Below are 26,421 nucleotides of genomic sequence, written 5' to 3'. Positions count from 1 at the left end.
ATTTAGTTCCCTGAGTCCTTTCTCATTTTTTTTTCCATTTCTTTTCTACATCTGTCCTTTTGTATGTTCACTTTCAGAGACTACTTCTTGAAGCTCACCAATCCTTTCTTCTGCCTTCTCAAATTTGGTATTATATAATTCCAATTTTTTAAAAAATTTCATTTATTGCACCCTTCATTCCCATAAGAGCTGCTATTTTTCTATGCATGCTTTCAAATTCTTCTTTGTGCTCATCCAGTATCTTCTTAATATCCTTAATCTCTTCAGTCATCTCATTAAATGTATTAAGGAGATTTACTTGAACCTTTATGTTTAGTTGTCTCAACTCCTTTATGTCTTCTGGAGGCCTACGTTTTTCCTTTAACCGAGCCATAGCTTCCTGTTTTTTGTTGTGGATTATAATTTTTTGTTGGTGTCTTGGCATCTGGCTTACTAGAGTATTTATTCTAGGTTTTTCTCTTTAGTTTAGGACTTCCTGCCCTTTCTCCCTTGCTGGTTGTGCAGTAGGAGCCATGCATGTAATTGGTGCTGTAAGCTGTGGAGCCTCAAGCTGTCTTCATTGCACCAGGGACCAATGAAGCTTCTTCCAATTTTCTCCTTTGCCAGGGGTAGGGACAGAATCATAGCTGTGTGGAATAATCCAAGTCATGCAGGCCTTGATATTAGTTGCCCAGAGAGACTAATGAAGCTTCACGCCCCTTTCTACCCTGCCTGTGGTGGGGATGCAGCTGCAGGTCTGGGCAGCAATCAATGCAGAGCAGGTCCAAGAAAACTGCAGTTGCCCTGGTAGACTTCTGATTTTCAGTCTGTGCCAGCCAAGGTTACCTGCAGTTACTTGGATAGGCTGGTAGTGGGACCACCAGCCTCCTCCCTGTCAGAGGCAGGGCTGAAATCTAGGCTAGGGCTGCAGGCCAATCTGGGTGAAAGAAACCGGTTCCTACCATCACTGTGATTTTAGTCACTCCAGCTTCTTCTCAGGCTGTGGGCAGAGTCAAAATGGTGGCCACTGGCCTCTTTCTGACTTGGGCTGATTCATGCCCTAGCTGTTCCAGGGTTATATCTTAGCCAGCTGAGTCTACCAATCAGTAGCCGAAATCAGCAGCCAACTGTCTCCTTCTCCCCTGTTTTTGGGAAATGGAGCTTCCAATTCCAGCCACAGAATAGCTCTGGGGAGGATTGTACTGCCATAGTAGGCTAATCACCAGCCTCCATGGCTTGGCTGGTAATTTCCCAGTGAGGCTGGCACAGGTCCCCGCAGCTTCCTCCCTGCTGGAGGTGGCACTGAGGCCTAGGCTGGAGCTGCAATCTGACCTGGATGGAAAGAACCGGCCCCCACCAGCACTGGGATTCTCAGTCTGCCCCACTTCCACTCATGCCAGGTGCACAGTTAAGATGGCAGGTACCAGCCTCTTTCTGACTTGGACAGGCTCAAACTTTAGTTGTCCTCAGGATTATACTTTAGCCTGCTGAATTTACTCATCAGTAGCTGAAACTGGTGCCAAACCGTCTCTTCCTCCCCTGTTTTTGGGAAGTGGAGCTTTCAGTTCCAGCTGAGGAACAGCTCCCAGTGCAGCCTGTGCCTCCAGTGGAGGAGGGGCACTGGCCTCTGTGGTGTGGAGTGCTCTACTTCTGAGTCTTCCCTGTAAATGGGCAGTCTCCTTCAAGTTGTTGCAGGACTATCTTCTGGCCTCCTGGAGCCCCCAAAGATGTGCTTCAGCTAGCTCCAAAGAGCTCTTGGTATTTACTACCTGCCCTGTAGCAGGTGCTGTCTCTAGAAGCTCCTTACTCCACTGCCATCTTGCTGGTTCTCCTCACCCCCATTTTTGAAAGACAATTTTGCCAGATATAAGATTCTTGGCTGGCAGTCTTATCTCTTGCAATATCTTAAATATATCATATCACTGCCTTTTTGCTTCCTTGGTTTCTGATGAGAATCAGTACTTAATCTTATTAGGTTTCCCTTGTACGTGATTCATCACTTTTCTCTTGCTGCTTTCAGAATTTTCTTTGTCTTTGGTATTTGACATTCTGATTAGTATGTGCCTCAGAGCAGGTCTATCCAGATTTTTTCAGCTGGGAGTACATTGTGCTCCTGGACAAAGATATCTATGTCCTTCAATAGGGTTGGGAAATTTTCTACTGGCATTTCTTCAAATATTCCTCCTTTTCCTTTTCCCTTCTTTTCTTCTGTGACACCCATGCCATGTATTTTTGCATGTGTCTTGCCATCATTTAGTTCCCTGAGACCCTGTTCAATTTTTTCATTCTTTTCTTTACCTATTCTTTTGCCTGGTCAATTTTGGAGACCATGTCTTCAAGTTCACTGATCCTTCCTGTTCAAATCTTCTGTTATATGCCTCCAGTGTTTTTTTTATTTTATGACTTTCATTCCCATAAGATCTGTTATTTTTCTGTGTATGCTTTCAAATTTTTCTTTGTGCTTACCTAGTGTCTTCTTAACATTCTTAATCTTTTTAGCCATCTCAATGGATTTTTTAAAGAGATTTGTTTGGATTTCTGTGACTAGTTGTCTCAACTCCTTTATGTCACTTGGAGGCATATCTTGTTCCTTTGACTGGGCTACATCTTCCCATTTCTTGGAATGGATTATAAATTTTTGTTGGCGTCTTGGCATCTGTCTTATGAATGTATTTATTCCGGGTACAATTTCTCTCTTCAGTTTAGGGCTCTTTTGCTCTTTCTCAGTTGCTGGATGTGTAGTAGGTGTGGAGGATGTAGTGGAGGCTGATGTTGCCCACTTTTCCCCAGCAACTGATGAAGCTTCTCCCATCTTTCTTATCTGCCAGGGGTAGGAATGGAACTATAGCCATATGTAACAATTGAATTAATGTAGGCCATTTCTGTCTGTAGTTGCCTGGAGAGACTGATGAAGCTTTATGCACCTTCCTCCCCTTCCTGGGCAGGGATGGAAATGCAGGTGTGAACTGCAGTCTAAGCTGTGCTGGTCAAAATAACCAAAGTTGGCCATGTAGACTAATCTAGGTCCAACTCCCCTCCTCCTTTGCTGGGTTGGGGGGGGCGTTGAGCCTCAGACACTCAACAAACCAGTCTGTGTAGGTTGAAAGTGCCTGTAGTTGCCCAGCATGGCTAAAGAAACACAGCTCCTCTCCTATTCTATTGGGTGACAGGGATGGAGCTACATGGGTCCAATATCCAGTCTGTGTAGGCTGAAAGCACCTGCAGTTGTCCAGAAAGGCTGAAGAAAGACCAGGCCCCTCCTATCCTGTGGGACTGGGGTTGGGATGGAATTGAAGGTACTCAAAAACCAGTCTATGTGGGCCAAAAGCACCTGTGATTGCCCAGCGAGGCTGGGGAAACATCATCCCCTCTTGTCCTATAGGGGATGGGGGTGGAGCCACAGGTGCCCAGCAGTCCAGTTCATGTAGGACAAAAGTGCCTGCAGTTACCTGTGGAGGCTAGTGTAGGTCCCCCCAGCTCCTTCCTAGTCGGGCTGAGGTCTAGGCTAGGGCTGCAGCCAATATGGGTAGAAAGAAGCTGGTCCCTACCATCACTGTGATTTTCAATCAGCCCTGCTTCCTCTCAAGCCAGGGGTGAAGTTAAAATAGTGGCTACCAGCCTCTTTCTGAATTGAACAGATTCAAACTGTTGAATCTGTCTTTTCTTAGGATTATACTTTATCCAGCCAAATTTACGTATCTGCAGGTGAAGTTGGGACCTAACCATCTCTTCCTCCCCCATTTTTTGGGAAATGGGGCTTCCACCTCCAGCCATGGAATAGCTCCTGAGGTGAATTGCACTGCCAGTGGAGGATGGGCACCAACATACACAGTATGGAGTGCTCTACTCATAAATCTTCTCTGCGGATAGGCAATGTCTTCCTTCCATTCTTTCAAGGGTGTTGCAGGATGCTCTTCTGGTCTCGTGGGCCCCCAAACAGGTGCTTTAGAGAGCTCTGAGTATTTACTAACTGCCCTGTAGCATGAGCTGACTCTAGGAGCACCTTTCACTGCTGTCATCTTGCCTCATCCATTATTTTTGCTGTCTGTATTCTGGTGACTCCCAAAGATTTAGTTCCAACTCAGAATTCTTATTCTCTGGGCCAGAGTTTCCTTAATTAGTTGTCTACTTTGTATTTCTATTTGGCTATTTCACAGAAATGTAAAAATAAAATTCTAAAATTTTATCTTTAATCCAAATTTGGTTCTCTTTTATCTATATCAGTTTGCTAAACCCAACTATATAAACTGCAATTATTGCAGTGTTAGGTATCACAACTTCTGATTCTAAAGCTCAGCAACCTATACGATAGAACCAATGATGACAATCAGACTTCTTGACCTTGACATGTGTAACAATCATAACTACCATGCTTTCTTCTTGCACTCAGTTGATTTCATATCCTCTGCCATGAGTGGATTTCTATGGCTTAACCTGTACCTTTGTTGTTAAAATCAAACTTCTTTTTCTAGCTCCATTTGTGGTAACCAGAAGAAAACTCACCAAAGCAGCATGCCATTCAGGAAACCATTTCTCATATGCTTTTTGACAATATCTGCTAGGCCTGATTAGCCTCCCAATGAATAATAGTTTACACATGTAGTTCAAAATCCACATTACTGCATGAAGCATTATGTAATACAAGATTCTTTTGCTGAAGTGTATACTAGATTCACTAATAATTTCTGTTGAAGTGAGTACTAGATTCTTGTTGTAATATCAGATTTCTTTCTGCTGAGTACTACCTGAAGTGAATTTGCTAAATGAGATCCTGTTATAATATAATAATAAATGTAACGTAATGTAATGCAATGCAATGCAATGCAATGCAATGCTATGTAATGTAATGTAATGTAATGTAATGTAATGTAATGTAATGTAATGTAATGTAATGTAATATAATATAATATAATATAATATAATATAATATAATATAATATAATATAATACAATATAATAAAAACACCCTGGATGAGCTAAATAATGCCCTGCCTCTTGCTGAATGCTGAGCTCTAATGGCCATGCTATGGAAAGGCTCCATGGGTAGGATTTGAAATAATTGAGCCACTGGCCAAATCTTTGAAATACTTTGCTAGCAAAGGTTTTTATAATGATGATCTTTTCAATAATTAATGGAACTTTGATGAGGGCACATTATAGATGATGCAAACGTTTGACTCCAATCCTTCAGATTTAAAATGTTTCCAATAATCATACATCCATCATCCAACACACCTAGTTGTCAGTTCCACGGCCCTGCTTTGGGAGTCTTCCATGGACCATTTACCTCCCTTCTTTTTTCCATTGAGCAAGAAATGTGTTTTCAATTTCTACTATGATTCACAGTGTTTTTGGTGTGAAGATAGAACTATCTGCCCTTTAGCAATGCACAGTCTAATAGCAAGAAGTTGACATAAACAAATGAGTGGGTATAAAGTTTGAGAAGTTATACTCATTGCACTGAATTGCAATGAGGAAAAGGGCATCACTTTTAAAAAAAAAGGAACATCTTCATAAAAGAAATATAAATGAGATGAGGTCACTATGTACTTAATTTTCAATTATTTATGCAAAAGAAAGCATTAAGTGCTGTACAGCCAGTTAGAAAACAGAGTGGGCTAAAAATTAATCGAAGGCTATTAGATTACTCAGATTAATGTAAAAGCAGCAATTTAGGTCCCTGGACACACTTTCCAAAAGGAGCCCTTTAAACTGTGTTACTTGCAAAATAACTAGATTTCTCACTTGCCATACTCAAAGAGATTTCCTTGTTTTGAATTCTCTATTCAGATTTGCTTTTTATTCTAGAAAAGGCAACAAATAAATAAATTGCGGCTGGTTCGCTAGTGTTTTGGCTTGAATTCAGGCTGACCTGTTTTACTTTGCCCTTTGCCGTTTGTCCATGAAGAGAAAACCACGCAAGAATCTCCCCTCAGAGTCTGAGGATCACATTCGCAGTAAGGCACCTGTGGTATTGTGAAATTCACGCCGGGTCAGGAAGCAGGAGACATGTGCTCAAGCCAAGACTCTGACACCAACATGCTATGTTGCACGTCGGTGTTCTCAGCGTGACAGGAAAATCATGTTGACGTTTACCACAGAGTGGTGTGATTTACCAGGAGCTCCTATATGTGAAGTGTCTTTCCAAGGGTTAAAATCCTATACGAATGTGGTTATTCTTACGTTATCCCTATTATAGCCCCATATTCATTTGAGATCTCTTCCTCCTGATTAAATTTGAGTTCCTAGGTCTCATTGATTTTAGACCAGTTACATCCTTATAGATCCTATAGCTTGGTTGTCTTACAATGATCTCATGATCCTTAATATATAATACACGTAATATTATGTATGATATGGAATAGTACATAAAATAATTTTCTGACAACATCGATACTATATAAAGGATATGTAGTGCATCTATATACTATATATTTAAACAAAATCTAAATCCTTGGGATGAGAGGATTATACAATGAGAAGCAAAGGGAAGTAAGACAGAGTGCAACAACAGCAGCTCTATGTCTCTCATAATCTCACACTTAGAATACATGCTTTTTGAGTCAGAGAGGAAGTCATATTGCCTGCACTTTCTGTGCTAGTCTCTCTAGCAGTGGAAACGGAAAAAAGAGTTCAATTTACATGTGTCTAATGCTGTTGCTGTGCCCAGAGTGAACAAGACAAAGAAAAAACAAAAATCCAGGTCTTTAGCTTCCAAATCCGACACCACCACGTGAGAGCCACGTTCTCAGTACTTCTGCATTCTAATTGTGCCCAGGGCATCCAGCACACATTTCACTGCCCCTCTGCTTGCTTATGTTTTCACACAGGCAACTATGGAGAAAGTGGGATGGAGGCTTTCAAAGACATGTCAGCCAAAGAAGGGATTTGCATCGCCCACTCTTACAAAATCTACAGCAACGCTGGGGAGCCGAGCTTCGACAAGCTGCTCAAGAAGCTCACGAGCCACTTGCCCAAGGCACGAGTGGTGGCCTGCTTCTGCGAAGGCATGACGGTGAGAGGTCTGCTCATGGCTATGAGGCGCCTGGGTCTAGCGGGAGAATTTCTGCTCTTGGGCAGGTGAGTGACAAAGAGAAGGCAGACTTGTCTGTGGCTAGAGGCAATGCCAAGAATTTGGCAGCATGCACAGTTGTCTTTTAGTGCATAAGGACAGATGCTTTGGAAGCTTAATCGGCATAGTGCAAGTAGAGCTTAAATATCATAAAGTACCAGTGCCTGGAGAAAAACAGGAAAGTAAGTAGATGTGCCATGTGCTAATTAATAATGACAATAGAAATCAACACATGAAAATGCTGTTTCCTTAAGTCCTCAAAAAACTGTAAGGCAATGTGATAGGTTCTTAAACGCTTAAGTAATTCCCTTCTGAAACAAGCGCATTTAAATTGTCTGTGTTTGTTTTTGAAAATGACTTTTGGAAATGGCTATGTAAACTTTGTTTATGATACAGAATCATAGAATTTGGGGTTTGGAAATGCAGAATTGCTTCCAGGGCCAATTTTTAAAGCATGGGTGGAAAATCGTCTAGTTATTTTTTATATAACAGAAGTAGGATTACCTTGTCTTGCCATCCACATTGTTCCAAGATGAGTTTCGAAATGATGAGCTTCTACAAGGATTGATTTTAATTATCTGGATAATTCACTTGAATGGCACAACTAAGCTCGCTCCTTGCTGATGCTGCTGGTCAGTAAGAGGACAATAACTGTGAATGTAGGAATGCATTCATTCCCGAGGTAATAACGTTCAGATTTATCACTGGCAGGTAAGCGTCTTCTATCAATACCTTTAAAAATTATCATGCATCACATAGTTTTTCTCACTAGGAAGCCAATTTAAAGAACAGAGAAAGCCACTGAAACCACTGCAGTCTTCTCAATATTTCCGTCCAGAGTGGAAAGCCAGTCATTTGTTATTAAACTTGGATGGCTCCTTAAAGAAGGCATGCTTCCTTTATTTTTCAAAGGCTTAACTGACCTTCTGTGATCAGCCTTAGCTCCTGCCTGGCTACATTTTATGACAGCCACTTTATGCGCCTAATATTTTCTTGTCTGATGCGATGACAGTAGATTGATGGGATATGATTTTTGAATGAGGCCACTCATCCTTCATAAAGAAGATGTTGCGTGAGATTCTGTCTTCATCAATAGCATGCATTTTGTTTAAAATTAACCTTCCTTGTTGGAGTTAGTTTCACACAACCCAGCAGCAAGCCCGCTGCCAATGTCGTTACATTCAAAAGTGCAGTGTTACCACAGGGCTGTAAAGAACAGGAGAGAAAGAAGCTGAGCAAATCACTTAGGCTTAAACATATATTTTTGTCTGAAGGTCGATAAGGGATTCTGCAGCTCCTACCTGCTGCCATTGCCAACATTCATAAGACAAAACAGCAGCATTTGTTTATCCTTCCCGCGGTTTATTTGCTGACAAGTAAATGTTTTTTGATCGCATGTACACAAGGAAAACAGATTGGTATTTAATACATTTTTCCTTTTCTGTCTATATCTATGCCAGCCTCAGACTATAATTTTGTAAATACTTTACGTAGAGAAGTTTTCTCCAAATCATATTATTTTGGAGTAATAGATTTATAACCTTTAATCAAATTCTTGCATCCCTTCAATGATAAACTAAGTAAGAATTCAACATTTACTTGAGCACCATTTTTATTCATTCTGAGCAATTTTGTAAGAAATATCTTCCTTACTCTGAACTTTAATAAAGCCTCCCTGGATAGTTTGCCTTTTTGTCACATATCCTTTTCTATGAAAGTAACATGGGACAATCTTTAAAATATTTGGAAACAACCATGTGCTCCCTGTTGCCTTTCTTATTTTCTTCAAAACATCCTTCATTCTTCTAATTGTAGTGAGATGGAACTGAGGGTAAATTAAACCAGTATTATTTATGAAATGCTGTGTGTCGATTACTATGCCAAGCACTTTACTTGCATTGTTTCATTTAATCATTCATTTGGCTAATACTGAGTGCCTGTTACATATTAAAATGCTTGGGCTACATCAGTGATCAATGCAGGCAATATTTATTGCCCTTGTGGAGTGTACCTATAATGTTAGATAGAAGGTAATAATTGCTATAAAAACAATCTAGTTGAGCACTATTATTATCCCATATTACAGACAAGGGCTCTAAGACTCAATAGATATGGAGTAATAGTGATATGACCAAGATTAAAGTTATGCTTGGTGAAAACAGGATGACACAACCAATCCAATGTCCACATAGAAGAGGTGGCATTGGATTGGGAAAAGTGGACATTGTGGACGATGGGTATGGGGAAGGGCAGGAAGAGATGAGAGGTGGGGGCGTATTTGGGACGTGGAGCTGCCCTGGATGGCGCCTCGGGGGTGATCACCGGACATCGTGGATCCTCACAGGGCCCACTGGATGGAATGGAGGAGAGTATGGGCCATGATGTGGACCATTGTCTATGAGGTGCAGAGGTGCCCAAAGATGTATTTACCAAATCCAATGGATGTGTCATGATGATGGGAACGAGTGTTGTTGGGGGGGGAGAGGGGGTTGGGGGGGTGGGGTTGAATGGGACCTCACATATATATTTTTAATGTAATATTATTACAAAGTCAATAAAAAAAAATAAAAATAAAAACAAACAAAAAAAAACAAAAAACAAAAAAAAATATTACTATTAACTATAAAAAATAAATAAATAAATAAATTTATGTAGCTCCAGTGACTGAACATTTAGCACTCTTCTCTACTGTTTCTCAGTAACTTAAAACTATGCCTGTCCTTAAAAGTAGAGGTCTAGAGTAGCAGGCAAAAAAGCAAAATTAAAGTGCTGCAAATGAGAAGTTAGATCATCTACTCATTCTCACTTTACAAATGAGGAAACCAAGACTGCAGAAGTTTGGCTGACCTAGTCACAGTCACAAAGGACCTCAATCACCGTTACTTAAACCGAGTGCTTTCCTCTGCTAGCCTGGTTCCGACAGAGTAGAAACAGTAGAAAAGTTATGACCTGATAGCAAAAGTCCTGGTTCTACATAGACCTGGGTCTTAAATGAACTCATCCTAGATCATCTGGATTTAAGGTAGCAATGTTTGTAAGTATTCCCATTTAAGAATTTCTATTCAATTCTCCCTAGAGTTCCTCTTATTTAAGATCGTAAAATTTTCATTTACTGAATAAAAATTTCTGAATAAAAATCACTCATTTTGCTCCTCTTTTCCCTGCTCCCAACTCTAAACTTGAATGGATGATCCTATAAACTAGAAATCAGAGCTATGAGAAAAGAAACTGCATCCAGAAACTCCTAAAGGTCCCTACCTGTAACAGCCGTAGTTACTTATAAATCTCCCCAGCTGTCTTGGGCCAGCCATCTATAATAGATCTTTCAACTAAAGTATTTGGCAGGACTAAGGCAATTCTACTCAGAGACAGCCTCATCCATCAACATATCTCACCATCTGTGCTGCACATCAGTAGAATGTTAGAGTGATATAGACTTGCCACTAGGTTCTCCCATTTGATCTGTGGGTAATCTGTTGTCTCATTGCCACTAAAAATGTCCTGTTCAGGTCCCTGAAATAGTCTTGCTGAATACTTTGGCCCAGACAGCAAGATAGGATCAATAATCTCAGGAATAATGATATTTCTACAGGGATTTATTTTTCTGAATATGAAATGCAGTGCCTTAGTCCTAGACCTGGGAAAATATTATTTGAGATATATTATTTGAAATTTATAAATCTGAACTTTAACTTGAACCAATATTTGGAAATAAGAACCAATTTTAGCAAATTAACTATTTAACGATCTTTTTAGCATGTCTTTGATTAACTAAATCTGTGTATGTTTGAACTGAGGTCTCTTCTTCAATAGATGACAATTGTTACAAGGCAGCAAGATGAAAGGTACTTATGTTTCAAAAGTATTTGGGAATTATGACTAGCATTTCTTAGTAGGAGATTACTTTAAATCAATAAAAAATTTAAAAGGTGGAAATGGGGAGACAGTAGTCTAGGAAAAAAAAGATTAATATCATGACCTGAACCAGTATGAATGATGTGAAGGTGACAGACGAAGAGCTATCTAGAAATCTAAAATCTAAAATCTGAATCTCTATGAAATCTGTATGAAATCAATAAAAAATCTGAATCTGTATGAAATCAATAAAAAATTTAAAAGGTGGATATGGGGAGACCAGTAGCCTTGAAAAAATTGATTAGTATGATGGACTGAAGCAGTATGTATGGTGTGAAGGTGACAAATCAAGAGCTATCCATGAATCTAAACTCTGAATCTGTATGAAATGCTAATGTACTGGAAATTGTGGAAGGTAGGGCAGGTGTTAAGGACGTCTTCTTGTTTACCTTGTGTGACAGAATGGATGATGGTACCGTTCGCTGAGATGGTGAGAAGGGTAAGGTAATCTAATATGAAGTAGAGAGAAGATCAGGAGTTCATTTTGGACAAATTGACTTTGATGTGCATTTCAAACATAAAAGTAGTCAAGAAGATAAGAGAATATGGGAGTGTGATGCTCAAAAGAGAGATGTAGTGTATAAATAGAAGTGAGTAGACCCTCTATTTAATATGTAAATGGGTAATAATTGAAGCCATGTGTATATAGACTTAAAAGAGAGGAGTTTAAGAACTTAGCTTTGAGAGACCCAGCATTGTTGACTGGAAAAAGATGTACCTGTAAAAAGGGGATAGGGAGAAGGCAAATCCAGAGATGTAGGAAAAAAACAAGAGTGTTAAGCCAATGAGACTGAATATTTAAAGAAGGAGAGGTCACCAGTCAAGTGATTCTAGGAGATCAGTGGAAATAACAGTGTACTGAAAGGATTGATGGAGGTGGATGTGACTGATGATTCAGCAAGAGATGACGGAATGGAGGGATGAAGGCAGGCTAGGAATGAAGAGGCTGGGAAGTGAATAAGAGGTGAGAAAACAAACCCACAGAGAAGTAAAGGCAAAGTGAAACGGTGAAACTATATACATTGAGGGAATGTGAAGTGAGAAGAGAGTTTTGTTTTTTTAACATAGTGATTTTGTTCTTTCCAAAATCTTAATTTATGACCATGAAATATAAAATGTGAACAAAGCTCTACAGTGAAAAGTACTTGAATTTCCACATCCTCATCAACACAGGATATTATTAAATCATCTGATCTCTGCTAATCTTATATAATAGATGAAAAACGTCATTGTACTGTCTTACTTTGGAGCTCTTTAATTTTAAGTGAAATTATACATTTTTTCTTGTGTCAAAAAGGGATAAGTATTTCTATTTCCTGGAAACTATGTATTGTTAGTCTATTTTTTCTGTTTATTTTTCCTTATTGATTTATAAGACTTCTTCCACTGACATTTGTTGCAAATATTTTTCCACTTGTCATTTGAATTTAACTTTGTTTATAGGTTTTGGAAAATGTTAAAATTTACATTTTAAAGTATTTTTTGTAAAGTTATTCTTTTCTGACTCATGGGATATATAATTATATACAAAGTCCAGCCACCGAGCTTTGATTGGTTGTTTAATTTTAGGATGCAGGTAGAATGAGGGATTTAATAAATGAGAGAAAGGGGACAATTAATAGTATAAAATCTCTAAAAATGTGGGAGAAGGTGGCATTTAAAATACAGGTGGAGGTAATAAGCTGAGAAGGTCAGGTCTAGAATGGACCAAAAATAAAATAATATGTCAGGGTCAGAGATAGGCATATTTAAAGGTTTGAAAATGGGAAAATCATTTGTTGGCCTCTAATTTCCTTGTAAATTTGCAGGCAAATGAAGAAGAGATGTGTTGTGTGTATGTATGTGTGTGTGCCTTAAGGGGTGATAATAGGCTGAGACTTTGTCACTGGAGGCTAGAGAAATGGGAAAATTATACGTATAATAAGCAGTTTCATATATTATTTTATATTACTCCAGCTAGTAAAACCAATGGGGAGAGCAAGATTTTGTTCCACTATAATGAAGAAAATGTGTTCTTACCACAACAGCACATTTCACCTTTGCACATTCACTCCCCCATACAGTACTGTAATAGACACTCAGGTTTTAAAGGCTGATTAGACAGAGGCCCTGTTCACAAGTCAAGAACCAACAGGAGTGAGTCACAGAGATTAACGTGCATTAGCTAATTTGAGTCAAGCCCGTGGTCTGTGACCAAATGGACTCCTTAACACTGCCTGCCCTCTGGACACTCAGGCAAAGCTGGACAATCACAGGGCTTTCTGCCTCCTAGATGCCTTCCAGAACGTTTTCATAGGAAACGCTTGGGTTCTGAGGACAGACAGCTCCGAAGAAAGGAAGGGCCAGTCACCCATTCTCCACTCCCTCTCTTCTCACCAGTGAGTCAGGTGTCCCCAGCAGAGAAGGGAGGGAGGAGACGAAGTGCACTTGCCTGCTGTGCTTCCGTTCTGGAGAGTGGAAATCTCTTCCCACCAGCCCTGTTGACATGTGAGGCGTGAGGGGTGAGCCTGCCTTCCATCTCTTACAAGGGCCTTCTGAGGTTGGTAGGTACCTTGGCTTTACAGATGAAGAATCTGAAGCTCAGAGACATTACTTGCCTCATTCATGGTCACCAAACTTAATGGATGCATACATGAAATGTAAATAAAACCAGTCACTTTGTGAGGTGATGGGAGTCAACTGGAAATGCTCAAGAGAAAACCTTGATGCCATCAGCTGCAGGAGCTTCCTATGATAGATGAGACAGACTGATGCCCTCCTCTCAAGGATCTCTTTCCAGATCTCTGTGCCTCACGGCATCCTGGCAGCTTTAGCTTCTGGACTGATGGTACTTCTAAAATAGGTTTAGATTAAATGTTAAAAATAATTGGATGGTAATGGTAGCTCTTCATGGAGCCCTTCTTTGCATTGCAAATTGCTTTGCATGTACTAATCCCTTGACTTTGCATAATGACCCTATTCAGAAGGTTATTGTCAATCAACTCATTTTATAGATGAAATGAGAACCTAGGCACAAAAAGACAACTAACTTGCTTAGTGGTGGAGAGAAGTTTTGAAAGCAACCTGTATCCTTAATCACTGTACTAAACAATTTCTGGACCTTAAAGAATCTTTAATTTCAGTAGGAAATTTGATATTTGTGATATAAAATATTAATTTATTTTTACCTATTACTAAGATAGATTGTTTTTAATAAAGACAAAAAAGGGATTAAGAGTAATTCTGAAAAGAAAGATGTCTCATTTTTTTTGGAAGAAAAATAACTCCTATAAACCAAAAAAAAAAAAAAAAAGCAATGATTAGATGAATTATTTGTACTATCCTACTTCTTTTCCAGGAAAAAATTCTGACAAAACTTAGCTTTCAGAAATAGAAAAGTTTTGAGTTGCTATATAAGTGTGGGCAAACAACTGTGGAGAAGTAACGGCAAACAATATTATTCTGTGGTACAGTGAAAGTCATTGGCTTTGCCAGGATTTTCTAGAAGACTGACATGATTTGGTAGTGTTCACAGCAAATGTAGATAATTACCTTATGAACATATTTTTAAAAATATATTTTTTATATATTTTTAAAAGATACATAGATCACACAAAATGTTACATTAAAAAATATAGGAGAGGGAAGCGGCTGTGGCTCAATCAGCTGGGCTCCCGTCTACCGTATGGGAGGCGCTGGGTTCACATCCCAGGGCCTCCCTGTGAAGGCAGGCTCGCCCGCATGCTGCGGATCGCCTACCAGCCTGCAAGCACCACAGAGCACTGCTCAGCCCGCAGACGTTGCAGAGAGCTGACTCAGCAAAGGTGACGCAACAGAAGGGAGACAAGCAAGAACACAGAAGAGCTGGCAGCAAATGAACAAAGAGAGCAGACAGCAAGCAAGCCGCAAGGAGGGAGGGGAAAAATAAATAAATACAGACACAGAAGAATGTACAGTGAAGTGGACACAGAGAGCAGACAGCATGCAAAAAGTTGCAAGGGGGAGGGATACAAAAAAATATAGGCGATTCCCAAGTCCCCAAATCCCCATACCCCCTGCTTTTCTCACATCAATAACTTCTTTCATAAGTGTGGCACTTTCATTGCACTTGATGAGTACATTTTGGAGCACTGCTATTCAGTATGGATTATAGTTTACAGTGTTGTTTACACTCTCTCCCAGTCCATTCAGTGGGTTGTGAACATATTTTTATTAATTGGAGGATGGACATTGTGATAAATCGCTCTAAATCAGGGCCTGGAAAACTAAGACCCTTGAGCCAAATCTCGCTCCACTCCTGCTTTTTGTTTTAAATCAAGTTTTCTTCGCCCTTGCCCTTCATTTCTGTAATGCTTGTGACTGCTTTTGTGCTAAATGATAGAGGGGAGGACTTGTCAGACACTGTGTGGCCCACAAGGTCTAAAATACCTACTACCTGGCCCTTTACAGAAAAAGTTTGTGGAACCCTCATCTGCAGTTTTCTAACCTGTGATGTTGGCCCTGCCTACTGACGCAACATATTGGGACTTAGGCTTTAAGCATTTATTCAGTAATATCATCCATGGCTTGCACAGAAACTCCACTTTCTCTTCCATCTCCTTGAGGTTTAAGGGCTCCTGATGGGTCACAGGGAGGAGACGTTTTGAGTGGTAGGTGGAGTTAGGGGTACAGGTTTGGGTGCTGTGAGCCTCAGTGGACATGTGACCAAGGATGGATGCCTTAGAGGCAGACTTGGCCCAGTGGTTAGGGCGTCCGTCTACACATGGGAGGTCCGCAGTTCAAACCCCGGGCCTCCTTGACCCGTGTGGAGCTGGCCCATGCGCAGTGCTGATGCGCGCAAGGAGTGCCCTGCCATGCAGGGGTGTCCCCGTGTGAGGAGCCCATGTGCAAGGAGTGCGCCCCATAAGGAGAGCTGCCCAGCGCAAAAGAAAGTACAGCCTGCCCAGGAATGGCGCCACATACATGGAGAGCTGACACAGCAAGATGATGCAACAAAAAGACACAGATTCCTGTGCTGCTGACAACAACAGAAGCAGACAAAGAAGACACAGCAAATAGACACAGAGAACAGACAACCGGGTTGGGGGGGGAGGGGAGAGAAATAAATAAATAAATAAATCTTTAAAAAAAAAAAAAAGAATGGATGCCTTTTCTTGACAGCAGCATCCTTGGACATAATGTCCAAAGCAGTAGGAGCAGACAATGCTTTGAAACCACTGTATTCAACTTACTCAACCGAATCACTCCTTATTCAACCCTGAGTCACTTAATCTAAAATAAATAATGAATGTATGCTTATGAAGCTAAGTTTCACATGGAATGTACTACTGGAGTGTAAAGAAAATCTTTCTAATAAAGTTGTTTACCCCTCTCATTTGCCGAACTGGACTGATGGCAAGGATGAAAAAGCCTGCTGTCTTTCCCCCTTATCCATCGTCCACATTTTCCTGAGACTTTTTTTCCTAAAGACAAATTTAGTTGTGTGACCCTTCTGTGTAATGCTCTTAGGTGACTCCCCTCTGTCCTCAAATCAAAAAGCCTGAATTTCTCATCCATGGCCCTTTAAGACATGGCCATAATCTGTCCATTTATAATGATTTCCTATTATATGCAGAGGTGACCTATAAAATATTCTGAAAACAGTAAAACATGAATCCAATCACAACAGATGCAAACTGTAGCTAACTGGCAAATCAGTGCCAATGCACACGATCTGAATCAGCATCGATATCCTCCTGTCCTTCATTACCAAGTGTTCAACCTCCGTGTCTCAAAATACTTGCAATTCCCCAAACATACCAAGTTCGCAGACTCACCTCTGCTGTCTTCTGCCTGGAATGGCTCGCTCTCCTTTACCCGCAGCGCTCTGACGTGTCTGGTAAGACACGCCTCGACAGCACTGGCGCCTTTTTCGCCTCCAGCAGGCCTTCCTTACAGCCTTTCACCTTTGCGTCTGCTTTCCTATTTCTCTTCCTTACTAGAATGTGGGCTCCTTGAAAGCATGGCAATGTTTTATTCCTCTTTTATCTTGATTACCTAACACAGAGGTATCTGAGAACGGTCGAGTCTGCAGAGGAGAAACCTCGTTTGGCATTTGCATGCAGAGACAGACAATGTGCTCTCCGACCCCAGTTGCCCTAAGTGACAGGCAGGTTTCTCAGACCAGCGGAGCGTGGAAAAGCAGACTAAACGTGTGCTGCTCGGCAAGGAGGCCAGCCAAAAGTCCCGGGGCAGAGGCGGGGCCAGTCTCAGGACAGACTCCCTGTGCTCTCAGGAAGAGGTCTACATCACTGCTTTTAGAACACAACGGTCAGACTTTGGCCTTCACAAAACACACTGTTGTGGAAATGACACACTTTCTATGAAGGTTTTCCATGCAGTCAACTAATTACTTGCAATAGGAACAGTCAGATTTCAAGATTAGTAAAGTAGTGCGATAAGGAGGACCATGAAAGTACATGGATACACACATGGCTGTGTTCTTTAAAGGGAAATCTCAAGCGGTTTAGTTCTTTTCAAAGAGGAAGGAAACAAATACCGTATCTTCTGTACTCTGACCTCATAACGGACTTGCTAACTAAGGTGGTGAATAGAATATTGATTAGAAATGGCTCAATTAGTTCTGCACACCTTAGAGCTTTGTCTCTCTAATATTATTTCAAGATATGGTGTCAATTTTTACCTTTCAAGATGATATATAGAGAAAACTTAGAATTTCATTTGAAATTCTGAAGAAAATTTGTGTTGAAAAAGAAAGGAATTCTCACTTTCTTTTGGTCTGTTAAATGCTGCCACGCTTGGCAGATTGAAGAAAACATGGCGCCAGAGCAAACTCATTTAGATTGGTGTGAGCACCTGGCCTTCTTTCTATTGCCGTGTTTCAATTAAGATAGCAGCACTGTGCTGTCGAGCGAGCTCTGAGCCAGAGCAAGGAGATGTGAATTCCAGCTCAGGTCCAACCAGCACTTTCTAGCTAGGAAGAAGTGATTAACTTGGGATATCTTCCTTGTTTCTAGACTTAAAAACTGTACTCATCCCTCATGCCACTTTCCCCAAGCAATCTCTCCTCCAGCTATGTAAAATTTCATCCAGGCTCAGGCGTCTGAAGGGTTCAGCTTATTCCTCCCCCTGTGTCATGCTGGTCCCTCTGTTTGGAACAATTCCTCCTTTTCTCTTTGGTCTCACCCTGATATGAAGGTTTTTTGGTGTTTTTTTTAAAGACTTATTTGTTTCTCTCATTCCCCCTCATTGTTTCTCTCCTTCCCCCTCATTTTGTGCTCACTGTCTGCTTTCTGTGTCCATTCGCAGTGTGTTCTTCTGTGTCTGCTTGTTTTCTCGTTGGGTGGCTCCAGGAACTGATCCTGGGACATTCTGGAGTGGGAGAGATGCGCTCAATCTCTTGCACCACCTGGTCTGCTGCAAATCTTATGGTCTCTCCTCTGTGTCTCTTTTTGTTGCCTCATCTTGCTGTGCCTGCTCTCCTGTGCAGGCCCGCACTTCTGCATGGGCCAGCACTCCACATGGGCCAGTTCTCTGTTTGGGCCAGCTCACTGCACAGGCCAGTTTGCCTTTTCCAGGAGGCCCTGGGAAGTGACCCTAGATCTCCCATATGGTAGATGGGAGCCCAATCGCTTGAGCCACCCCTGCCTCCTGATAGGAAGCTTTAGTGTCTAGTTTGCTGTCTCTATTACATACTTTAATATGCCATGTTCCCTTGGCAAAACATTAATCATACTGTAGTAGGTAGTCTTTTCAATTCTTTGCCTTCATCACTGTACTGCAAGTGTGATTAGCATATGGACTGTGTTCAACATTTTATCCCAAGGGACAATTCCAAAGCTTGCAACGTAACAATTAGTTCCGTCTGTTTTACTGACTTGGTGAAATGAAGATGCTCTTACCCGCTGACCTGACTCGCAGGGTGGTTATGAAGATACTGGTAAGGGGAGAATATTTTTGAGGACTATGTGGGTTGTGACATGTGCCACATTTTAAAATATTCTGGAGCTTAATAATAAATTATTTAACACTGTCACTCTATTCTTACAGATAAGAAAACAGAGATGTTGAAACCGGCTCGTCTATGGGCAGAAATAGTTCATATATCACATTTATTCCTCTACTTGAGAAAATTTATGAGTATGCACCAGTTACTGACCTAGACTTTAGTTGGAAGAAATCTGTAGGTAAAGAAGGGCACTTTGGAGTTCGAACTCATCTCCAAATAGCTCAATTTTAGCCACTTCCTTCTGCAGTGTACTTGGGCTCTCCCATTGCTTGGACTAGTGATCTTTTATGGATTCATGAACAAAGTCAGGGGTTTTCCTACCAGGAAAAAAATGAATCAAGCTCAATTAATTTTTTTTTTCTCTCACTAGGTACATTTTTTTCCTGGAGGCTATTCATCAGGGAGGTGACTCCCAGGCTACTGCCATTATTTAGTTAGTAGTTTTTAATACTACAAATTATTATTATCTCTGGCAGGAGATTATCTATAAAGGGGTAAAGCAAACACTGAAGAATACTCGTGGCCTCAGGAAGAAGACCCGGGGAGGGAGCGAAGCTGGAAGGGAGCCCCTTGCCCAAGGCAGGGATTCAGACGTCCTTGCAGAAGGTGTGGGTGCACCCCACTGGCTGGCGCAGCTCCGGGCCAGGGGTGGCCCACGTGCCCCTTGCAGAGGCTGATGGTGGAGAGCTGTCACCAGGGACAGCAAGCAGCAGACACCTCTCCAGGTGCCAGCAGGCCAAGAGTGGGGCGTCAGCCGCTGGGGCACCTGGGAATCCTCCCATACAGGTGCAGCTGGAATTCGATGAGGGCGATGGCTGCAGGACAGCACCCCCACCCCACCCGCATCCACGCCCTAGGAACAAGGAGAAAACAGGAGACGCTGGAACAGGAAGAGAAGCGGCCAGCGCTTAAATTATACGCCCACGTAGGAGAGCAGTGTATTAGTGAATTATCCCTTCCAAGCCATTCTTCACTCACTTCCGTTACCTATTTTTGTCTTTTTGTGTAATATTCTTCTGTTGGTTGTGTTCTAAACAAAGGACGGGTTTTTTTTTTAAAAAATAAAATACGTCTTTGAGAATAGACCAGCTACTGAACCAATCTTTATCGAAATATAAAACTGTGCTGATATTCTTTTAAAAATTGAAGTATTTGAAATGATAACAGACTATAGCAAAGCATAAGAAGTGCAGAACTTTTTTATCACGAGGACTTACTCAATGACCCTGCCATAATTTATCTAGAAATCATATGCAGGCACCTACTAATGACCAATTGGACCTGATTCCACAAAGTAAGTTAGCCAATTAAAATTCCATCTTAGTGTTCACTAGGAATTGTTTGGTGTTACGATGTATAGGTTAGTGATTCTTACTTACTAAGCACTGTGTACAAAGCAGTGTACTTGACTTTTTATTGCATCAGTAGATAGCTAAAGATAAACCCCAGCACTGATGACAAGCACTGTTGAGGCTCTAAATGCATACGGCAATCCAGCTTTGCTCCCATGTTTCATCAATGTCTTCATAGGCAGAAGAAAGAGAGCTTCTGACCAACAGGGCGCCTGGGCATAAACCACATGGGCTAGATGTAATATTTAGCCCTATAGACTTTAAAGTTACATGTTTTCATTCTAGTTAAATATCTGGCATATTGTGTGTGCATTGTCCTTTACAAAATATTTGCCTGTGACTTTATATGAAAATATTGTTTGAAACTACTTAAAGATAAATAAATTCATCTCTCCACAAGAATCTTTGTCAAACATAGATGTTTCAGAAACATGCTCAGCGTTTTCTATGATGGCATATACATAAGCTTGGGTGGAGGAAGGCAGGAAGTGAGGGCAAACGACCAGGGGGGGCAGGGCTCTGACCTCAGACTGGAATGCATGGGCAGGGGACATTAGCAGTGCACCGCTGAAGGCGGTATCAGAGTCCTCACGTGCTGGCGCAAGTCAGGAGCTGGAGGAACTGGAAGTCTGAGTCTTCAGACCCAGATTCCAGGGTCACACCTTTCTTTGGTGATGGCAGGTGAAGGCTCATGGGCATGTATAAAAGAGAAAGGTCTACAATGCTCAGACAGGTGAAGGAGCCAGTGAAGGAATGGGAAGGCTTTGGTCTGGAGTCCATCGGGGCTGAAGATTGATGCTGGGGAGGCAGGTTGGGCTAAAATGAGAGCCAGACCTCCAGGTCAGAAACTGTCGTTGGAGTTTCATGTTGCAGAAAGTCACCAGTTTGTTTGTTTGTTTTTTCAGTAGTAAATGGGAAGAAAACACAAAAAGATGCTTTGAAAAGGTGCGTGTGAAGAATAGACTTGAACAGGAAACGCTACCGAGGAGGTTAATTCTGGCATAAATTTGCGGTTGAATGTAAAAGAAAATAGGCAGAAGAGAGGGAAAGAAGCATTAGGTAAGAACAGTCTATTGGAATATGTGTCTAATTAGATTTAAACAGTGGGAAAAAGAGACATCAGGTAGTTAAGAATGACTCTAAGTCTATTAGAGTCAAATTACTCACGGGAATGCTGCAATATTCTCAGAAAGCATTCAGTTTTAAATTTAATGAATGAAATGCATTTCAGTTTATAACATTTTAGGGAGTGATTTGTAATCATATTAGGTGGCCAAATTCTATCACAGAGTGGTTCTTTACCAGGGTTATAATCAGTATCACCAAAGGTTGTTTTATTCCATAAATATTTCTACATCTCCACCTAATAAAATAAAAAAATAAAAATGTTTGGGTCCCACCCCAGACCTACCAAATCAGAACCTTTGAGCAGGATGGGAAACCTATGCAAGTATATATATATATGTATTTCTTTATTAGAGAAGCCGGGGTTTACAGAACAAGCATGTATACAGTACAGATTTCCATATACCACCCTGTCATTAGCACCTTGCACTGTTGTGGAACGTTTGTTATAATTGATAGTAGCACATTTTTATAACTGTGCTATTAACGATAGTATATTAGTCAGCTAAAGGGGTGTGGATGCAAAATACCAGAAATCTGTTGACTTTTATAAAGGGTGTTTATTTGGGGCAGAAGCTTACAGTTACCAGGCCATAAAACCTAAGTTACTTCCCTCACCAGTGCCTGCTGCCACGTGTTGGGGCAAGATGGCTGCCGGCGTCTGCCAGGGCTCAGGCTTCCTCTTCCTCCACGGGCTCCCTGGTCCCAGCTTCTCCCAATATCAGCCGTAGGCTGGGATAAGTCTTGTCTCTTTCCTGAGGGTCATTCTTCTCCGCGCTTAACTGCTCTGGTCTCTCCACTAGGCCAGCTGTAAGCTATCAGAACGGCTCCTCCCTCTTCCCGGGGCCTCTGCGGCGTCTTCTCTCCTTCCTCACGTACCTGCTTCTCTGTGGGCTTACTTTCCGGGCTCCAGCATCAAAACTGTCACCTCCCTTCTCTGTGGAATGTTTTCTCTGTGAGTCCCCACCCATCGAGGGGGTGGGAACTCAACACCCTACTGACATGGCCTAATCAAAGCCTTAATCATATTTAATCAAGTAAGAGTGAAACCTCTGAATCCAATACAATCTAATGTATCCAGAGGGACAGACCATTTTACAAACATAATTCAATATCTAACTTTGGAATTCATAAATAATACCAAGTGCTACAGATAGTCCATGGTTTAACTTCAGGTTGTTTAAAAGCTCCATGGATTTTAAAAAATGTTTATTCCATTATCATATGTACAATCCAATGTTTCCCTTTTTATTCACATCCAGGTAAATATATCAGTGCTGTTAATTACATTCATGTTGTGTTACATCACCTCCATCCATTACCAAAACATTTCCATCATTCTAAATAGGGACCCTACATAGTTTAAGCCTTGACTTCCCATCTGCTGTCCCCTCCTCTTCCCCTGGTAAACTATATTCTAGATTCTGACTCTATGAGTGTGCTTTTTCTAATTATTTCAAAATACAGTGAGAGTGGGGCAGTCCGAAGTTGTGAGTTGGAGCCGCAGTGGTGAAATTGGTTATCGCCTGGTACTTATAGGCATGTAGAGTTTAATAAGATTGCATGTGATTCTGACATGCCCAGCTGGTTAAAAACAAACATAAAAATAAAGCCTCAACCAAATTAATATATACCACTTCACTTGTATTGTTGAGAGATGCAGTTGGAAATTGTAAGAAAGTTTATTAAAGGTGAACTACGTGTTGTAAATCACTATTTATTCTTCTCTTGTTCTGCTGCCTCCCTCTCTGCCTGGTAAGGGGTCTGCATTAAGTTCATTTTTCTTTGAGTAGACAATTTCTCTTTCTCCAAATTCCAGACTTATTTAATTTAATTTAGTTGTAATAAATGGTGTGTCCTCTTTGCAAAGATGGCACTTTACCTTTTTTTGTCCTGCTAAAACTTTCACCAGAAACTTGAAAGATCAGGGGGGAAAAAGTGCAGGCAATTCCAGGATGTAACAACTACTTTTGGAGGCACACATATAGATATAAAATGTTCGTGAAATATGCAAAAGCTCCGTGTTCTAACATCTGTCAGCGAAGCACTCTCAAGACACTCGTCAGAAGGTACAGATGACAGAAGAGCTCTCTCTCCCTGGAGGTGGGCTGCTTGTGTGGGCTCATTGTTTGGGTGACTCTGCGTGAGGAAACAGCTGAGCCTTCACTGCGCTGGGGCTGCCTGAGCTGAGACGGCGGGAACGCTGAGAACACGCGCCATGGAGCGTTCACAGCGACGGCCTTTTCTACCCTGCAGCTTCCCTGACACAGTTTCTATGTTGCCTGTTATCTAAAATTTACCCTCATAAAATGCATAGCAAACTCTCTCAGTTTGCCTTTCTTTAATCTCTTAAATCTGTTTTCTTAATTTTTTTTTATTTTCAGTATATTTTTATATAGTATGTTGATGTAACAGAAATTTAAGTCTACTGTCCAATCTCCCACCCTCAAACCAAGTCTTTATATATATAAAAACTCCATGGATTTAAAGTATTTTTATTCTGTTATCATATGTACCATCCAAATAGTATAATATATATACTATTTTATTTTTTGAAAGATACTTAGGTTACATACATATTATATAAAAAATATAGGAGATTCCCATATGCCCCACTCTCTACCCCTCCCTCTTTTTCCCACATTAATAACATCCCTCGTTAGTGTGGTACATTAGTTACAATTGACGAACACATTTGCTAAGCGTAGATCATAGTTTACACTGTAGTTTACACCCTGCACAATTTTGTACATTATGAGAAAATATATAATGACCCGTATCTGTCATTGCAATGTCATTCAGGGCAATTCCCAAGTTCCAAAAATGCCCCAGTATTACACCTGTTTTTCCCTCTCCCTTCTCTCGGAACCTCCAGTGGCCATTGCCTCCCAGTCAATGATAAAGCCAAAACCAAATCCTTGTTTTCATTTGTCCTTTCTATCTTTGAGGTTTTGCCCCATGCCCATTCACCCTTTTTATGTGTAGTGTTTTCATGGGTAGACATCACACTCACGCCTATTCCCATGTTTTCACTGTCCCTTTTGCTTCTCCTTTATCTCTTCCTCTTCTCTCCCTTTCTCCTTTCCTGGCCTTTCCCCCAGGTCCCTGAAGGGAACAACTTGCATATTTGGTTCCACACATTCCTCCTTGCTGCTATAAGCATTGACACATGCGTTTTCCCCAATCTACATTTTTGGCTCTCATTGTGTTAATTTTTGTCATACATTTTACATATATAGTCATACATGGTTCTTTGGTTTTATAGCTTCTGGGTGTCCTTCTTTGATCAGAAGATTTCTTTGAAAATGAAGAAGAGGCTTTTTGTTGTTTACCTTTACTCACTTAACCTAACCAGAGTTCTTCTAACAACTATGCAGGAGAGGTCCAATATTGTTTTCTTTCAAGTGGATGCTCAGATAATCTGCAAAATTCATTAAATAAATAATCCATTCCCACCAAAACTTACAACAATTCTTCTTACACTAAAATTTTGAATGTCTCTTCTCTTTGGGGCATCAATGTTTTATTTGTCTTTTCCAATACAAATATTCTAGTTGTTTAATTTTACTATCTTTTTTTATGTTTAATTAATTAATTTATTTTCACCCCCTCATTGTTTGCACTTGCTGTGTCTGTTTGTCTTCCTTGTTTCTTTAGGAGGCACGGGGAACTGAACCCGGTATCTCTAATGAGGGAGGGAGGCACCTAATCGCTTGAGCCACCTCTGCTCCCTGCTTTGTTGTGGCTATCATTATGTTTTTTTCTTCTTGTGTCTCTTGTTGCATCATCTTGCCATGCCTTCCTGGTGCACCAGCTTGCTGTTTTCTTTAGCAGTCACCAGGAACTGAATCTGGGACCTCCCATATGGTAGACAGGAGCCTAATCCCTTGAACCTCATCCACTTCCCTGATTTCACTAACTTTCTAGTACATTTTAGTAACCAATTGACATGCCTACTTTCTTATTCTTCCTGTTTATAATTTCATTTTTTTCTTAAACATTGTTGCTCCATATATACTTTATGACTATTTTTCCTAATTATAAAATTAGATTTCTAAATTTTAGTTACTGAAGGATTGAGATATTTATATTAAATGATCCAACCTAAAACCTATGAACTAATTTTTATTCAGGTCACTTACATCCTTTTGTAAAGATGGTTTGCTTTGTGAAATTTTTGTATTTTTGTTAAGTTATACCTAAGTGTTTTGTAGATTTTGTTAAGTATTTTTAAAAATTCTGGCTAATTATTGTTAGGATAGAGAACAGCTACTTAATATTTGTATAATTCTAAATTTCTTATTTAGAATTTGTAACTTTATTCAGAACATTTTGGGTTTTCTTGGTACACAATCATTTTATCAATACAAAATTATTGTCACCTCCTTTCCATTATTCATATCCATATGTCATTTTCTTGTATTATTGTATTCACTAAAGTCTCTGAAATACAAGTTTATAGTAATAATTATAGCAAACATCCTTTTCTTGTACTTGGTTTTGATGGGAATGGTTTATTCCAGTATTTATAATGAAATCTTTTTCTTTTCCTATTTGGTCATTTTCTTCTCTTTCATGATCCCGGGTGTGCCTATCTTTAGTTCTGAGGACTCACATTAAAATGAAATTTTAAAAAAACCCTCAAACTTGAACAAGTAAGAATAGACGTGAACTTAGGGTCTCGAGCAGTGACTGTGCGCAGTCTTCCCAGTATTTCCCCCGCCTCCCATGTTTATTCCCTTCTGCTCGCCACCTGTGTCCTACCACTTCTCTTTCATGCCACTCCAGCCACAATGGTCTTCACACTGCTCCTGAAGAACACATGAATCCATTTCTGCTTCAGGGCCTTTGCACCTCCCGTTCTTTTTTTGTTTGAAACAATCTTCCTCCCAGTTTCCAGGTTGCTGGATCCCCCATCGGCTCTTGCCATTCAGATATCAGCCTATCCATCCGATTTCCCTGACCACCGTACTTCAACTTGACCCCTGCCT

The 26,421-nt window shown here is 40.6% G+C and overlaps 1 protein-coding gene across 2 annotated transcripts in view; it reads left to right on the top strand.

Moving 5' to 3' along the window:
* Nucleotides 1-26,421, top strand: part of GRM5 (glutamate metabotropic receptor 5) — a 548,158-nt gene that overhangs the window by 189,530 nt on the left and 332,207 nt on the right. For both annotated transcript variants that reach the window (XM_058306158.1, XM_058306159.2), the window contains one exon: nt 6,810-7,059. In XM_058306158.1, coding sequence (XP_058162141.1) covers nt 6,810-7,059 — 250 coding nt within the window. The remainder of the gene's footprint in view (nt 1-6,809; nt 7,060-26,421) is intronic.

Source organism: Dasypus novemcinctus, chromosome 10 (genome assembly GCF_030445035.2).
Source record: "Dasypus novemcinctus isolate mDasNov1 chromosome 10, mDasNov1.1.hap2, whole genome shotgun sequence".
Lineage (NCBI taxonomy): Eukaryota > Metazoa > Chordata > Mammalia > Cingulata > Dasypodidae > Dasypus > Dasypus novemcinctus.
This window is presented reverse-complemented; position numbering and strand designations above follow the sequence as displayed.